Source organism: Amia ocellicauda, chromosome 11 (assembly GCF_036373705.1).
Source record: "Amia ocellicauda isolate fAmiCal2 chromosome 11, fAmiCal2.hap1, whole genome shotgun sequence".
Lineage (NCBI taxonomy): Eukaryota > Metazoa > Chordata > Actinopteri > Amiiformes > Amiidae > Amia > Amia ocellicauda.
The window spans coordinates 21,765,546-21,783,745 of NC_089860.1; the positions used below are offsets into that span (position 1 = coordinate 21,765,546).

An 18,200-nucleotide genomic window follows, 5' to 3' on the forward strand; every position below is an offset into this window, starting at 1 on the left:
CAAATCAAAACTTTGACCTATCCGCCAACTGCAAAGTGTTAACCTGCACCTGATTGTGTTATTTATAAGTATTAGGAAGTGCCTCCTGCCAATAAATTAACCACCAGAGGGTACAAGTTTGTGATTTGGGATTTGCGCATGGGGCACAATTGGATTTGGTTCAGGCCTAAATTTGATTAGCAGTGTATCACACTAATCCAATCGTATCTTGAAATATCTACACTGATTTTATGTTGTGTATAATATACTAATATTACAGCTCACTAATGTTAATTGAGCAGTGCAGATATCAACAGGAATAATCCAGTGCTGGTTGGTTAATTAAAAAGCTGGGCTAGGGCTGTCCCTAGGACAGGTTTGAGAACACTGGGCTACATTTTTTTTTTTTTAATATGGCACATAATCATCAGTTATTCTAATTGATGAAAAAGTGATAATATTGACTGAAACTCTCTTACAGTCAACAATGCAACTTTAAATTAAATCGTGCTTTTGTCTTTGTAGAAGAAAACATTTGATGAAAAGCAATGGCCAAGAAACATTCCACAGCAACATTCCCATATTTTACTAAAACATTTTACATACACTCCATCTCTAACATTAATAATACATAGTATAAACATAAAGATTGTAGCACCTGTTTCAATAAAGAAATAAAAGGAAAAGAAAATACAGTGGGTGCAACATAAAGTAGCACAGCACAAATACAAAATGTACCTGCCATTTCCCTTCCACACAAAGGTCAAAATATTCCAAACATTAGAAATGCCATTCTACCCTTCAGTTAAAATAAATCAAGGAATACCAAAATTACAAACATTTCAAATACACCCGGGGGGACAGTGCAGAATTAAACCAGTTGTCAGTGTCAACCATATTTTTAGGAAATTGTAAAGAATAAAAAGAGTTTTTCATTTATCTAGAATAAATTAAGAATGGTGAAACAATGTTTATGTGTTTATGACACAGTGGGGTCATAAAATTAGGAACTGAGCAATGAACAAATTAGATGAAAGACGGGCAAAGCTTTAGTTAGCGTCGAGCTTTGCCATTTCCTGCACGTAGATCCCTATACTCTCACTGTCGAACAACACAAAGTAAACTGTTTTGATTGAAGAGGACATCGTGGAGACGAAGTAGCTGGAGATGGCTTTCAGAATTAGCTGGGCTGCAGTCTGCTTGGGAAAGCCGTTCCTAAGAAAATAAACCAAATGGAAAGTAAAGGATTAATGCCAGGTGCTGGAGTGGGGTCTTGGGGTGCTTTGTTGTGATTCATCTCCCGACACTCAGGTGCAATAAATTCTTAGATGCTTATAATGTGTGTCCATTAGTCCAGCTGGTATGGCTGATTTTGTACCTGCACATGCTGTCAATCTTAGACTGTGGGAGGCTACTAGGTACAATGATTAAGAAAAAAGGATTTGTAAACAGGATTTCCCAGTCTAAACCGCACGCTGTGTTAACTGACTTTCTTGAGTTCTGTTTTGTATATAAGAACTACAACTACAGTCCTATTGTGTCATATCCCCCCTTTCATATCAGTTATTATTTAAGAGACAACAGGCCTTACCTGCCACTGCCGATTGAGGGGAATGCTATGGATTTCAGCTTCTTTTCGTCTGCTAGGGCCAGGCAGTTTTTGACTGTTTTCTCAAGCAGCTCCTCGCACTTATCTGAGCCCCAGCCTGGGCTGTTACAGTGGATGACAAACTTTGCAGGAAGGCCGTGGCCGGCAGTCAGGGCAGCTGAGTGAGACAACAGACATCAGTGAGCGGAGAGAAGGAATAATTAGTGTCATATTTGCACTATATTTTACTATGACTAGCACACTGCCTATACCATACTCAGAGACAGTTTACTTTTTAGAACAATATGTATGTTTTTTTTTTGTGGGTATTGTTACAGAGTAAGGTGGGAGGTGCTCAGTGTGTCTGGAAAGAAGTTAAGAATCGCTTTTCCAGGGACAGAGCTGCTGGAGCCCACATGAAAGGTACACTGGACAGGGAAACCTGGTTTTCATAGACTTTATAGTAATTGGGAAGTCCTGTTCGTCTGTGTTTCTTACAACTCCTCTTACATCAGCAACCACAGCCTTAGTCTGCCAAAGCCTAAAACGCTATGAAGTGAGAAAAATGGTTCAGAGTTATTTAATTAGTACTCCATACTGGCCTGGTTCTCTTAGATATGTAAAATGAATTTAGAAGCAGATCCAAAACCCAGATGTTTTCTGATTGCTATTATTAATTGACCATGAATACAAGAAAAGCCTATAACTTCACAACTTTAACTCAATAATCAACACTTTGTAGTAAGTATTTGCTAATATAACCTTCTGCTGGGAACCCCCAAATGGGTAGTAACCGTTTTGTTATTTCAATTCAAGCTTGGCCACAGTGATTATATTCTTATATCCAAAATGTGTGGGTGTGAATTTTGACATGCATTTTCCGAATTGCTGTACAATACCATACCTTGGGTTGAGAAATACATTATGCCTGTGGGCTGTGTTGAATCAGTTTTCGGGTGAGACTGCCATACTTCAATAATGCCTCAACCGGTCTATTGCCAACTCCTTATTATGGGGTCTGCCTGAATCTCTTCTGTCAAAACCCCAGTTGGTGAAGAATTGGACAGCTACAGTATTTACTCAAAGTAAATCAATACATCACTCATCTACTGGAATGGCTTCTTTGCCTATCTGTTTGTTTTGTGATTGATTTAAACATATTTCTCCTTGCTGTTCAAATTCACCATTGGAGCAGTGCCACCATATCTGTCTGAACTGGTTCCTGAACACATCCCCAGCAGGCTCTATGTCCTACTGACACTGGACTTTTAAATCTGTCTGAAATCCCTCTGGAGACAGTGGGGGGCAGAGTCTTTGTATACTTCTTGCCAAAGTCCTTAAGGACTGAATCCTCCTTTATTATTTTCAAATCCTCTTAAAAACATACTTGTTTTCAAAATCATTCAATTAGCACAATTTCTATGCCTTTTTTACACTAATTTTATAGTCACATGAAATGATTTAGAAAACTGTATTCCACAATGTGTTTTATCATTGTGAGGTTATAGTGCCAACTGACATTCTACAAACAATGCATTAATGAAAATAACATGGCATTACAAATGATAACCTAGTAATCTACCATGTTAACACATCAGATATCAACATTTTCTTATATTGTCTCTCATGAGGGACTGCTGGAAACTATGTTTTTTTAGATTTTATTTCACATTGCAGTAACCTGCTAATTGTGGTACCTAAAACATAAACGATGTTTCATTTATATAAGAAGTAGTTAATTTTAAGCAAGTACTGGCAATGGGAAACCACATCCTTGACTGAAACGGTTGCTACTTAAGTATGATTAACACAGCCTCTTTATAAAGCTGTGAGATTTAAAACACAGACTCCAGCTGAGTCTTGGCAGCCTGTCTGTAAAAAGACCAACAGGGGCCCAGAAAAGGACAACGTCTTAATTAAGGGCTTGGATTGCAGTCACTGCAGCATTAGAGAGCTTATGTGACATCACACTTGGAAAGCATGGCTAGATCGTGTCCAAGGTGCCTGCTGCTTGTGTGTCCACAGCCAGGCAGGGAGTCTGCGGTGGTAAAAGCGCAATGTAAATCTCTGAAGGTGATATAATACAGGACTGTGACAGAGCAGCGGGACTTGCCCAGGCAGACCTGAGAGGCCTGTGTCTCAGTAATGGAGGGAAGCAGTACCTCCTGCTATGTCCAATGGCCCATTCTTCTTCCGAAGCTCACCGACAGCCTCCCCAAATTCCTTGCCTCCTTTCTTCTCCAGGGCATTACCTAAGAAATGACATTCCTGGATCATAAGCAGCCAAAAAGGTCAGCTGAGAAATATGAAGACATTGTAGCAGCCTGTGCATCTGGGTTAAGCAGGTAAGGGATGCTTAAGCAAGCCAGTTCACCCATTTTCCCACTGAATTTTTGAGCATCTCTGGGCACCACAACACCTGATATATCAGTGAACTTAGTTTATCAGCCAAATCAAACATCTTTCCTGGTGTAAGATGGATACCTTACAATTGGTTTGGAAAAAACATTTAGCCCTTCCTCAGAGCTGATTCTACTGCAGTGCTGTACCCAACTGTCCATATACCAATCTTCCACCTTTCCAATAGCCTAAAGCAGCAGAGTTCACATCTTGGCTGCAGAGGATGTTGTGTGTTTCGGTACCCAGAGATTAGGAAAATACGTTTTACTGAAACAAGTTCAGCCACTCACACTGCCCACAATTTGGGATGCAGGCAGTGGTTTGATTAAGTAAAACTGTATTAAACAAGTTTAATAATCACTTTTTTTTTGTTCATTTATTTTAAGTCAGTGAAATGCAAAAAATTTCCTGCACTTCTTCCATGCTCTTCCAGAATTAATAACACATGAAAAATTAAGATACAAATAAAACAGCAGCCTAACAGTACATAAGTTTGTTATTTCTGAAAGTGTAAAAAAAAAAAACATACGCTTTTACTTTGTTTTGGGGAAAAGGCAACACATACCTTTAATAAAGACGCACCCTTTCTCCTAGTATTTTACAATAAACGTGACAAAACCCTCAATTTCAATGGCTTATTAGGCCATTGTGCATTGACATATGAAAAAGCCTTGTTCACGGGTGCATTAGCTATAGTGGAGCCGAGTCCATGCTTTAGCTCCAGTTTTCAGCTCTACATACTTTGAACTCAGGCTTCTACATTTCAAATGATTGACTTGTGCCCCTATTACATGCATGCGATCTGAGAGAGCAATATCACCATCGTGTCATGGCTGGGTTTAACAGACCCATATGTGCAGCTGTGGGACTAGGAGAGGCAGTGAACACCTTGTTTTAGAAGTTAGCCAAAGGAAACCTGAAGAAATACATATATAGAAAGCCACCAAAAAAGAACATCTGGAAGAGGGAAGAAAGTGCATGGAAACAAAGCACCTTGTGGAATTGGGGTTGACTGGCATCAGCACAAACAGAGAGTGCCACAGTGAGAAAAGTCCATTACCTACTTCACCACCCGTGTAGATGTCGGAATTGGTCGGGTGAACAACAGCGTCGCTGTCGATGTTGGCAATGTCAGCCTGCACAACTTGCAACTACAACAACAACAGGCAAATAACATGGCATCAACCACTGGGGGGGGGAGGAAATCTGAGACGAATGGGAACAACACAAAGAAATTCCTCCCAGGGTAGGCTCCTCCTTTATAAGGTGTACAAGAAAGAGAGGGCAGGTCACAAAGGAACCAAATCGAATGCAATGGAAGACGATATCCTGAAGCTGATCAAAGACACACATGGATTACAGTGAGATGTGGAGAGCAGCTTTTAAACGTTTCTGCAGAGATTTAGCAAAATCCTTGAATGTTGGGACAAACAAAACACAGGTTTGATTTCAGGAGAGTGTCCAACACCAAATTGACTTCTACAACAATGCGACATCTGGAAGGTTACTTTGACTTAAGTCTTTGGAAGTTTTAAGCCTTTTTTTCAAGGATTTCTCAAATCTTTACAGCACAAAAAAGTGTTTGGCTTAACTTAGAGCTGACTTGGAATGAATTTAAAACAATTACTTGAAAGTGAAATCCATCTCATATCAAATAAGCCATCCCTCATAATATTATGGTAGCTTAAAGTAGTGTCCACACGTTCTTTGTGAATTTTATAAGATAGAATGGTTGAAAATGACACTACTGGGAAAGGTTTTCACCTGCGTTTTATGGAATATAAAAATAATAAGTTCATTTTGTTTAAGTATCACCTAGTTTTAGTGAACATTCATACAAAAATAAAAACAAAATACAATTTACACACACGATCACTGATCATGTATCACAGACACAATACACAAGTGTGTATTTTGTGAAATAAGATATATAAGCATTATATCTCCACAGTAGTGTGTGCAATACAGAAACACTGTACTGAAACTATAGGCAACTGATTTTATTAAGCTCCTATAAATTGTTTTGTTTCTCTTCCTGGCAGCTCTAAGTCAGTCATGGTGAGAGATGTCCACGCCCCATTTACCTAGATCATCTTTAAGGTCAATGTCAGCATTGGTAGGATTGATTATACCCTCCACGTCAAATCCAGCCAAGTTAGTGATTTCACTGTGAATAAGATTCAGCTGAAAAGAAAGCACGCCGCAGGGAAGAGCAGGACAGTTAGCATTTTCAAAAAGGAGAGTGGTAAGAGCAGCAAATCAAGTCAAAAACAATATAAAATAAAGACATACATAGCAAAGGTAGCACATTTTTCACTTTTCCCAAAAGGCTATCTGTTCTAAATGTAGCAGAGCCTTCAGTGGAGTTATACATGAGAATGGATTTCAAATTTAGATCATGTTTGAGAACCCAGTTTTGTGTGAATGTCACAGAGATTTAACTCGGCATGACAAAAATATATTAACTCAAATAACCAGGCCTCTATATGTGGCATATGTCACGCTTTGTGCCTAAAGGTTAATTATGTATTACTCAAGATTAATATATTCAAAATATTTAACTGTAGGCCTTTAAACACATAAGGAGTCTAATGAAGGATTTAGCACATGCTGATGGCGAGGACAGTTAGTTTACATTCATTCCTCGAGGAACTTTTTTTCAACATTTAGTCACGATGCTGTGAAGTAATCCTAGAGCATTTCTCTATATCTGTGTGTGTACTTACCATTTTAAATTACTTTCCCTTGCTCAAATAAGGTTTCCTGTTTTTCATCTTTAAAAATGTGACTTTCCCCAGCCAAATGAAGATTGCTAAGCAACACTGTCTTTTCTTGTCACCATGTGGTAATCTGCAGTATTATAGAGGCCATTCAGTATAAAAGGATAGATGTTTAACTACAATTGCACAGGTTTGCCCATTCGTTTCAATATTATCTAATAATATTATCTATAATTTTGCATAGGGTAAATTTCTCTGACGTTTTGTAAACTAGCATTGTATCTCACAATCTAATTAAGTCAAAAATAATTTCAATAAGTTCAAGTTCTGTGCAGTGGGCTAACCACATGACAGAATCGAGTAAAGTAAGTATAAAGACAACTAAAAATACACTGATATTCAAAATACATTTTTTAACCTCAATAAAGTGGAGATTTTGTTTTACATAAACAGTGCAAAGAAAGAAGGCAGGAAATAGTCAATGATTGGTCATAGTATAGCTTGGAAACAGGTTTCTAGGTGAAAGGTTGAATATGCAGCCGCCCAATGTGTTGAAGTAAGACTTCATTGGTTCCTCCACAGCATTTTTAAAGCTTTAGTAAATGTTTATACACGTGGAGGTCAGAAAACCGGATAAATATGAGTTAAGCCATAACGCTTAGTTGTGCAGGCAACAGGGATCATTACATGCTGGATGAATTATTATAACCGTCGAAATCTTGCTAGAGCATTGATAATCATATGACATAGTTGCAAAACACCCCCTCTAATAATAGATTATGTTTGATTACGTCATTGCCTTCATGTTTCCAAACTGACTTGCATTTGTAGCGAGAATGTATTGTGGCTTTTTTTTTGGCCTGCCATTCATAAGCCTGCCTTGTCCTTTGATAAATTAATTCTCCATTGTCTCTTTAAATAACAACTGGCCCAGCACTAAATCACTAGGACTTGAGTCACTGTGCAAATGAAGTCAAACCCACAGCAGCTTCAATGTGAAGCCCTGAAGCAGGGGTGGGATACACACAATGGCATTTATATAGCAAAAGTTGCAAGGTGGCAATATGAATTTAAGGACAATGATGAGAATGCAATTATGCAATGACAAGAAAGTTAAATAGGCTGAGTTAAAGGGGCATGATTTGGTTCTCAAACATTGTCTAAATCTCCACGTTGAAATCTGATGCCCATTACTTCTTCTGATTGCATTTGTACTCTAGATTCCCATGTGAAAACAAATAGTACCAAAGTAACTAGACAACTGCTGGACAACAGTGACAGCAAATTAAGCAAGCAGTACCTTCTGCCCAAGGAACAGGCTCTTTGTGGACAGGACAGTGAACCCATCTGCTGGGGTGCCCTCTGTAGTGCTGTCTGCACTGGCTGCTTTGCTCACTTCTCCCTGCTTTTTCTGGAACAACAGGACAGAAATAGGTTATATGCCCCATTTGTATGTATTGGCCCATACACCTCTTCACACAATTGATATACATTTGTAAAAATCTCACCCTGACCTTAATGGAAGTCTATTCACTGGGGACCCTAACCCTAGCCTGGTCCACAATGTGATCCTAAACCACTGGTTCACAAGGTGTAGACTCCGGACCGCCCAGTGGTCCACGACGGTCCTCCAGGTGGTCCGACCAGCTCATGTAAATGCAGGTTCTTCCGAAAATAATGACAATGTTTACACCTTTTGTTACGGACAGTAATCCATATTTTACTTATGATATTTAACTAAGGTTACCGGTGCTGCCTCACAGCTCCGGGGTCCTGGGTTTGAGTCTCGGCTCAAGGGGGCTGTCTGTGTGGAGTTTGCATGTTCTCCCCGTGTCCGCATGGGTTTTCTCCAGGCACTCCGGTTTCCTCCCACCGTCCAAAGACATGCGAGTTAGGTTCATTGGTCTCTCTAAATTGCCCTGTCTGTGTGTGTGTGTTTCCCAGCGATGGCCTGGCGTCCCATCCTGGGTGTATTCCTGCCTTGCGCCCTATGCCTGCCGGGATCGGCTCCAGCTTCCCCGCGACCCTCACCAAGCGGATGGATGTATGGATATTTAATTTAAAAAATAAGTTAGGTATACCACCCTGATTAAATAAAAGCAACATTTTCCATTTAATGGTTTTCATGAACAATATTTGATTTCTCAGCGGCTGGAGCGAATGAGGTACAGAGACAGTTTTAGGGTTATATGGTGGGAAAAGATCTAAATGCCCCCCTAAAAATAAAACTTATTGTTGCCTTTACATGTATTTATGTTCTGGTAATATGAATAATTTGTATTATTGATATTTAGAGATACCGCAAATGTGGGTTGGGGGGACTGGGAGGTCCATGGGAATGTTTGCATCGGCTGAGTGGTCCGTGGACCAAAACAGTTTTGTGCAAAAAGCAGCTTAATTACTCAAAATACTGATCTATAAACAACCTAAATGTAACCGTAAGACAATTCCTACCTTCTAACGCTATCTACAATTCAAATGTACTACTGTCACATTTACTGTTTGTCATGTATGTCTCTTAAACATCCACATTGTTTTGTTAGGTACTATAGTACTGTCCACACACAAGTGTGGCAGTGGCACAAAGCCATGCTGGAAATATTGACATCATGTTGGATAAATATGTGTCAATGTGAAATTGTGCTTTGAGACATTTACAAACCACAATGAGAAATAGCCGGTTCTCCTGCTGTGGGTAATGAAAAAAAATTAAGAAAATAAGCAGTTTCAATATTTACTCAAACTTATATCTCATAATTATGTCGTAGGATTACAATTTAGGATTACATGATTATCCCTAAAAAGGCTATAATGCATTGAATGTGGCGTGTTATATTACACCCTACCTTGGACTTTCCAGCCCCCTTTTTGCCCCCAGCCTTTTTTGCCGTAGATTTCTTTGCAGGTGACGTCTTGGATTTCTTGGCTGGAGGTGGGGTTATGATGGCTTCCAGCTTCCCCTTGGATCCTCGCTTTTTAGCCAACAACTCTGGGTGAATGTTAGGAAGGACGCCCCCTGCGGCTATTGTCACACCTTTCAGCAGCTAGGAAAGGGAAACAATCACTTTAGAATGAGGAGGGAAAATCTTGCAAGAGTGAAGAACAAATGTATCTCTTCTATTTCCTCTTTTGTTCTACAATATACATGATTAAATGTATCATATTAAAAAGAGCACTCCCAAGAAAAGAGTGAATTTCCCAATATTCCATAGTATTTCCATGGCTTTAGTACAAATAACTGTCTCGTTTAAGATGATCCAATAACTATCAATACCATCATTTCAGACAGTGTTGTTTTACATTTTGGGAAAATCATACAAAAGCATTTAGATTCCAAAGGTGATACCTGGTTGAGCTCTTCATCATTGGCGATGGCCAACAGGATATGCCTGGGAGTGACACGCCCTTTCTTGTTATCCCGAGCAGCATTTCCAGCCAGCTCCAAGATTTCAGCTGAAAAATACAGTCACAGGAAGGATGTTTTAATCTAAAGAAAAGCAACCAGGAAACATATATTATTTCCTTCAACTACTAATTAATTTTGTATGTGGCACTTGGAGTTGTAAACACAATTTTGGGAGACACTACTTTCCCAGGATTCATAGCTTTGCATCCCTCCATCCTTCCCAAACACTGCCTTGGCAGCAAACTCCCTGGTTTTAGATGATTTTCTAGCTTTTCTTGTCCCAGTGAAATACCTTGTATAAATTGGACATGATCCTGACTATACACTCACCTAAAGGATTATTAGGAACACCATACTAATACTGTGTTTGACCCCCTTTCGCCTTCAGAACTGCCTTAATTCTACGTGGCATTGATTCAACAAGGTGCTGAAAGCATTCTTTAGAAATGTTGGCCCATATTGATAGGATAGCATCTTGCAGTTGATGGAGATTTGTGGGATGCACATCCAGGGCACGAAGCTCCCGTTCCACCACATCCCAAAGATGCTCTATTGGCTTGAGATCTGGTGACTGTGGGGGCCAGTTTAGTACAGTGAACTCATCGTCATGTTCAAGAAACCAATTTGAAATGATTCGACCTTTGTGACATGGTGCTTTATCCTGCTGGAAGTAGCCATCAGAGGATGGGTACATGGTGGTCATAAAGGGATGGACATGGTCAGAAACAATGCTCAGGTAGGCCATGGCATTAAAACGATGCCCAATTGGCACTAAGGGGCCTAAAGTGTGCCAGGAAAACATCCCCCACACCATTACACCACCACCACCAGCCTGCACAGTGGTAACAAGGCATGATGGATCCATGTTCTCATTCTGTTTACGCCAAATTCTGACTCTACCATCTGAATGTCTCAACAGAAATCGAGACTCATCAGACCAGGCAACATTTTTCCAGTCTTCAACTGTCCAATTTTGGTGAGCTTGTGCAAATTGTAGCCTCTTCTTCCTATTTGTAGTGGAGATGAGTGGTACCCGGTGGGGTCTTCTGCTGTTGTAGCCCATCCACCTCAAGGTTGTACGTGTTGTGGCTTCACAAATGCTTTGCTGCATACCTCGGTTGTAACGAGTGGTTATTTCAGTCAAAGTTGCTCTTCTATCAGCTTGAATCAGTCGGCCCATTCTCCTCTGACCTCTAGCATCAACAAGGCATTTTCGCCCACAGGACTGCCGCATACTGGATGTTTTTCCCTTTTCACACCATTCTTTGTAAACCCTAGAAATGGTTGTGCATGAAAATCCCAGTAACTGAGCAGATTGTGAAATACTCAGACCGGCCCGTCTGGCACCAACAACCATGCCACGCTCAAAATTGCTTAAATCACCTTTCTTTCCCATTCAGACATTCAGTTTGGAGTTCAGGAGATTGTCTTGACCAGGACCACACCCCTAAATGCATTGAAGCAACTGCCATGTGATTGGTTGATTAGAAAATTGCATTAATGAGAAATTGAACAGGTGTTCCTAATAATCCTTTAGGTGAGTGTATATGTAGGAGGGAGCTTTTGGTTTGCAGCCCTTTTAGGTTTACAATGTTGTTTATTCCCAACCTCAAGAATAAAGTAAAAGTTAAAAAAATATATAAAATAAAACAAGACTAAAACCAATATAAATTGTAGAGATTCCATTATAATGAGAAGCAAATGTATCAGGACTGAAAACCTCATAGAGAGACTCCAAGCCCACCAGTACTGCTTTCCTCTCACCAGTAAGGTACTCCAGCACTGCAGCCATGTACACCGGGGCTCCTACCCCAATCCTGTATTTGGGGTGCCCCTTCTTAATGTAGCGCAGCATTCGACCCACAGGGAAGATCACCCCAGCCTTGGCAGACCGAGATGTCTTGGTGGTCTTCTTCTTTCCACCGCGGCTCGACATAGTGCTGTTGCCAGTCTGAAAACCTAATGCCAGAGAGTTAACGTTAACACAGTCAGCTCAAGCCTCATTTTATTTGAGCTTTTAATCTGTTCTTGTTTTAATGGATTTTACATTAGCAATGTAATGTATTTTTTTTCAGAGCTGTATATATTATTTTAAATATATATGGTTAGTACAAATCTGAATATCAACTGCATAAACAACATCGAGTTCAGAATTGTGCTTCACACAAATTATATATATATATATATATATATATATATATATGATTTTTGTTTTGATGTGCTCTAGCTCCTTTTCTAAAAAAATAAAACATTCTTAATTAATACTTAATCTCTATTGTTACTTTCCAGGCTTATGTAAATACTACAGTAATACATTTTCTCTTTACTGCGGTAATAAGAAAAGAAGACAAAAAACATTCAGCCTTTGAAAATGAACAGATACCTTGTCCATATGCCTAAAGCAGGGTTTACCTGTGTGGTCTTTGTTTACATTTCTGTTTTTAATTCCCTGCATCTTCAAAGGTGCCCTTGCTTTTTAGGTGCACATTGCTAGGCAACAGATTCTAAACTCCCAAAAGAAAAACCTTGTTTATATGTGTAGTTCAGACATAATACAAATAATTTAACAGAGGAATAACATGCAACAACATGCAATTACAATGAATGAAGTCAAAAACAATATTTAAAACAAGCTTTGGAAACAAAAACAAAATTACAAAACATAAGTATCCAGTTGTCACAGAACACCTAAGCCTAGCCTCTTAAATAAACTGAAAACAGTCACAATATTGCTTAAACTGGAAAACACCGTCTAAATGTATAACTGGTTGTTCAACAAAGTGAATTACAGTCATGCAGTGGACAATAATAACCTATTATTAGTATTATTATTATTATGAATATGAACCATCACCATCATAAGTAGTCAATTCAATGGTAGAAGTGCAAAACTAAATTATGCATAATATAATTGCAAGACAATAGGAGTATTTGTGGTTTCTGTTTACGGATACAATGCAGGGTTTTAAAGTTTAATATATTGCTCGCAGTGAAGCCCAGTGTTTTGAATTCTCCTCAAGTAGGTTACTTCTCTGTACAATGAACACGGCTCTGGACCAGTGAAAGAACAAAAACGGATGAGGTTTATTTAATTATATTCGGTTTTATTTCTATCACTATGTGTCATACGATGAAATAAAATGATCCACCATGGTTAAAGTCATTACGAAAACAATCATTTTGTTATGCACCCACACTCGGCATATTACGGTAACACACGCACGCAGACATAGGCTTAAATATTCGGCAATTATTTTCAACTGCACATTTTCCTTGACATTTATAGTTGCACATGTGGCAAATATACTGGTTATGTGTAGTAAAGTGTCATGAAGAATCATAGCTTAATATAAATCGCCGTATTTATCGTGATGCATATTAAAATGCAACTCAGCAAAAGGCAATTGAAAGTGATCGGCACATTTTATGGTATCAATTTCTTCTTTCGTCAATGTAGGCAATAAATGGTGAGAGTCAATTCGGGGTAATGTAGGGCAAATCATTATGCACAATGCATATTTAAATATATATATATATATATATATATATATATATATATATACACACGTGCAGTGTTAATATAGTAATTACCCTTAATTGATGCATGAGTGTATTTATTTTTATTTGTATAAGCATCTGTAAAATGTAGATCTCAAATGCACGGTTTCCGGGTTTTAAAACACAACAAACGGCGAGACGTGCGTCTATGCGAAATGTGTCATCAAGGTATAATTGTTATTTACACTCAACATGACGCACGTCTTTATTCGCCATGACATTAGCTGCATGCATGCCTTTTCTTTTCTTTTTCACACAAATCTGAGAACCTGCCAAATATAATTTAGCCCATAAATACAATCAAGCCACACGGCCATGATCTACAAGGAAATGGGGATACTGTGTCAAAGACAGCACTGCCAAAACAACTGACTGTTTCCTCCTGAAAAACCCAAGTGGCGGCCTTTTTTTCCCACGGTTAATCAGATTTATATTAATATCAAAGAACATCTACTACTTACACAGAATAAAGCACAGCAATATGTCTACTGTCTTCAGCGGCTCCAATACAACAAGTCTGGGCAGTGTCTTAATTCCCACAATTCATAGCGACCCAAATCATAAAGCTGTATCTACCCTTTAAAAGACTGTCACTGACAGCAATACTGAGCAAAACCTCTGTAGGACAAAGTAATACCCGTGTTTGCATCAGTACTTCTTATACACTGGTTTCCTATATCTCATCATAAACTGCTGGATGCAATGAATATCACTGACATGGCTATGGATATGTGGGCTACATGGTCAATATGCGATGCATTATGTTAGCTAACAACCACTGTGAAGCACCACATTACTGTGTCAGCTATATCGACATCTGTTCCATAGTGGATAATTAATCAAACGATTCGTGCTGAATAAGGATATTATGAATGCTGTCTTAACCGAAAATAGCATAGTACAATGTGCTGAAGAACAGATATGGGTTATCAACTCATATAAGAATATTGTAATATATCATGCAAATTATATTTTAACATATGGAACATTGAATATGTTGATTGAAATACCTTTCTACCAAATTCATATTTGATTACAAATCATCACTAAACAATATCAGAGTTGTAGAATAAACATGTACTCTATGTAAGCAGAGTGATTTATCTAAATAAATTGCAGGTAAAATTATTGACTAAATTATTGACTGCAGGAAAAATAGTTGTGTATGCATGTGTCAGATTTGTGACCAGTATGTTACATGAAGCTTAGAGCCATTGATGCCACTGTTAAACATCACTGATTCATATGTGTAAACAGCTGAACTTTGGGAGGGGGAAAACATGGGGCTAATTGTGTAGTAATTGTAAAGTGCATGGCAAGTGAGGGTTCTTACACTTTTCAATTCCTTTGACTGTTTTTTAAAGAAAAATATTTGTAATTGTCCAGTGTTTTTTTTTTAATTTTTTGCAATGTGTTTAAAATAAGCATAACTCAAGAAGTAGCCTGTATTATCAAAGAAAGTGTGTCAAATAAATATGTATTAACAAATACAAAACCACAAAGTGCTGTGTTAAGTGACAGTCACATTGTTTTAGCCATTATGTTTATTCTTTAACATAATATATAAATGCTGAAACTGACCATAAAGCTAGGAGGTATCTGCACCTGTGCATGCACTTCTTTACACTTCTACACACATCCCTATTTACAACTGAATTGAGATTACTGGGTTAAAGACGGCAATGGTAAAACACTTCAATTATTTCAGAAAAACACATGCAATTTCAGATAACGAGCGTCAATTGCTCACAGAATAAACACAAACCGTATTCAGCTGCTCCGAAAAAACAACCCCAAAAAGTGACTTTAATTCCCATAATTCATGGCAAATGATATCAGTATAAATTGGTGGATGAAATCCCAGAAATTCCATAGAATGTTGTAGGCTTCAGTCTAAATTGAAGGAATTTACACACATTACATCTCACACACACACACATATTCATGAATTCCTGCCACTTGCCTAATGTATAAAACTTGGTGTTAGACAGTCATCAAAATGTAAGTGTTTAGCAATGCTAAAGAAAAACACTTCTGAGTGTCCTGCAGGACACTTATGGAGTCACCCATTGCCCCTGCTGTTATATAGCCCTTTAACACATAAGTCTTGGAGAAAAATAATAAATAAACAAATAGTCCTCGCAAAAATAATGTGTAACCAACATCTGGTCAGTAGTGTATATGATATCTGCATTCTCCATTGTTGTGGATATGCATCCAGATATACAAAATGCATAATATAGTTTAATGAACACTGAGCTTTACAATACCAGACCTAGAAGATAATGAAAGAATGCATGTTAATGAGTTTTAAAGAATGAGCTGAAAACATATTTAACCTCTGGTAATGAAAAAAGTGAGCAAAACCTTTGTACCCAAACTATCCCATAGGTGTTTTTTAATGTATTGTTTTAAATATGTTGGTTCTCTGTTTAGGCCTTCCTCAAAAAATCACTAACATTTAAATAGCAGTAGATCTGTCCTACTTTTAGCCTTCATATTTAAGTTTACCTGTACATGTAAAGTTTAATTCAATATGGATGGTTACTCACTCTTCAAAGCAGTAATTTCCTTCTGCTTGCAATCATTGGAATACCAGCAAATGCTGTCGTACTGACAATGTTCACACATGCTGTCATCGCAGGGGTCTCGATCTTTCCAGCTGGGAAAATCACCTCATCCTTAGCAGTGGGCAACATCATCATGAAACCATGGCACCTTTCAGTGATGTTGCAAAATCCTAATCTACCTATGCCAGTTCTCCAGAGCGGTGGTCCTCAGTTCAAATTCCCTTCTTAGCTACTTTAGGCTTTTGATCATCAACTCACTGACCTCCAGGTGGGCTGTCTACAAACCGACAGTTTCAGCCTTTTTAACATTAATCATATTAATCCTGCTGCTCTTCAATATGGTATTCTGTGTTTGTTCAGTGCTTTATGGTGAGTAAAGAAGCAACATCACTATTCTGCATGAATTTAGCCCTTTTGGCTCGAGACCTGCTTTTTACTCTCTAAACTGTAATTCCCAGTGCTGCTTTTCTGGTCATCCTGCACAGGCGTCACCTGCAGATGAAGAAAACATGTGGCACTGTGCACATTAATTTCTGATAATTTGAATTTCTGATAATTTAACTACACAGTAAAGTGTAGTGTGGTATGTGGAAAAAACACAGTGAAGTAGTGTGGTATACCATGCTACAATTTGATTAATTTGTGGTGTGGCTGTACTGTGGTAAATAGTGTGCTACACTGTGGTAAAAACATAGTAAAGTATAGAATGCTGCACTGCGGCTTGAATTAGAATGAATGAAATGGGTTTAAATCCAGCCCCTCAATAAATGGGGGGCTTCGTTGAATACAAGAATGCAGTCTTTGGCCCATAAGGTCTGTGTGTATGTGTTTGTGTCTATACTATATTTTACCATATTTTACCAGGCTACACCACAGTGCACATTATTATACCTGAGCACGTTTTTAACAATGACGCACGCACAGTCCAATAGATTCAGAGAAGAACCGGCTGTGATTGGCGCCTCAGCGCTTAGGCTGCCTCACCAGAGTGGGATGTGCGCATGCGTTTGGTCTGAGGTCCAAACACGCATGCCTCGACGTCATGACGGAGCCGGAAGCGGATGTGTCTGCGGATTTTGAAACAAATCTTTAGCGGGCGTGCATTTTACTTCTGATCGTGCAGGTATATCTTTTGTGCACTTAACTCTTTAATTTTGATTTTAATTTTCGAAATAAGCTTTAAATAACGATTGCATTGTATTTATTTGTCTACCGAGCACAATGGGTGTTACAAAGTCCAATGGTGATTAATCATAAAGTGTTTTATTTACATTGAATTCTCTGAACACTGCATGTCACTTTTATCTGTTTTACAATACTGTACATGGTACGGTATACTGTATTAATTTATACATGGTGAATTCAATGCTTATTCACAATGTATACCAAAACATTAATTTAGCCCCGTTCGACCTTCCCTTTTTACCTAATCAATTTATGTTAGATATGGTTTTTCCTAGTAATGGAACCATTGTTTTTTGTGTACCGCCAGCAAGCTTGTTATAGTCCATAAAATAGTTAGAAAAATCCACTTTGAATTGTTAGGTACCTCTTTAGACAGTAGATGGCACCACCTGACAGTCACTTAATTTCGTCTGTGCCCTTTGTCCATGTGCTGTTTAGAAACTGAAATCATCAAATCAGGCCATTAATTAAAAAGTGTACATTATTATTTCTTTTAAACCTATTGCAAGTAGGAACGTTTTTTTAATATATATATCCATGTATTTACTGTAAATGTTTTCAAATGATGACTGCATAACACTCAACTCCATTCATGTATGTCAGAAACCTGAAGAAACCACGACTGAGGTTTAAATAAGTGTTTTCTTATTTTTTGTGTGGCATGTGGTATAGTTGTCATTTCATTTATTTTGCAGTTCATTTTCAGATTAGATTTTAGTGCTTCCTTTAATATTTGAATCTTTAGAATTTTCAGCAGTAAAAGTTGAATAAAAAATAATTTGCATCTTGACAAG

The 18,200-nt window shown here is 38.3% G+C and overlaps 1 protein-coding gene across 4 annotated transcripts; it reads right to left on the bottom strand.

Annotated features, from left to right (window-relative positions):
- Nucleotides 1–550: 550 nt before the first annotated feature.
- macroh2a1 (macroH2A.1 histone) lies at nt 551–14,209 on the bottom strand. Of its 4 annotated transcripts, none has more exons than XM_066716933.1 (10): nt 14,113–14,209; nt 11,858–12,052; nt 10,034–10,140; nt 9,534–9,731; nt 9,350–9,376; nt 7,988–8,098; nt 5,028–5,118; nt 3,730–3,819; nt 1,571–1,745; nt 551–1,194 (listed from the first exon to the last, which is right to left on the bottom strand). In XM_066716933.1, the coding sequence occupies exons 2-10, from the start codon at nt 12,027–12,029 to the stop codon at nt 1,029–1,031; spliced, it is 1,137 nt and encodes a 378-aa protein (XP_066573030.1). In that variant the 5' UTR covers nt 12,030–12,052; nt 14,113–14,209; the 3' UTR covers nt 551–1,028. The 4 variants fall into 4 exon arrangements, with proteins under 4 accessions (XP_066573030.1, XP_066573028.1, XP_066573032.1 ...); XM_066716931.1 differs by lacking the exon at nt 5,028–5,118 and adding an exon at nt 6,052–6,151; XM_066716935.1 differs by lacking the exon at nt 9,350–9,376.
- Between the last annotated feature and the right edge of the window lie 3,991 nt (nt 14,210–18,200).

What these genes read in the sequence shown, in the direction of transcription:
- macroh2a1 (XM_066716931.1), bottom strand. Translation starts at nt 12,029, where the DNA reads ATGTCGAGCCGCGGTGGAAAGAAGAAGACCACCAAGACATCTCGGTCT. An exon ending in TGACCTTAAAGATGATCTAG is followed by an intron (nt 3,820 to 6,051) that starts GTAAATGGGGCG and finishes GTCATTTCTTAG; the next exon opens with GTAATGCCCTGGAGAAGAAA. An exon ending in GCCATTGGACATAGCAGGAG is followed by an intron (nt 1,746 to 3,729) that starts GTACTGCTTCCC and finishes TGTCTCACTCAG; the next exon opens with CTGCCCTGACTGCCGGCCAC.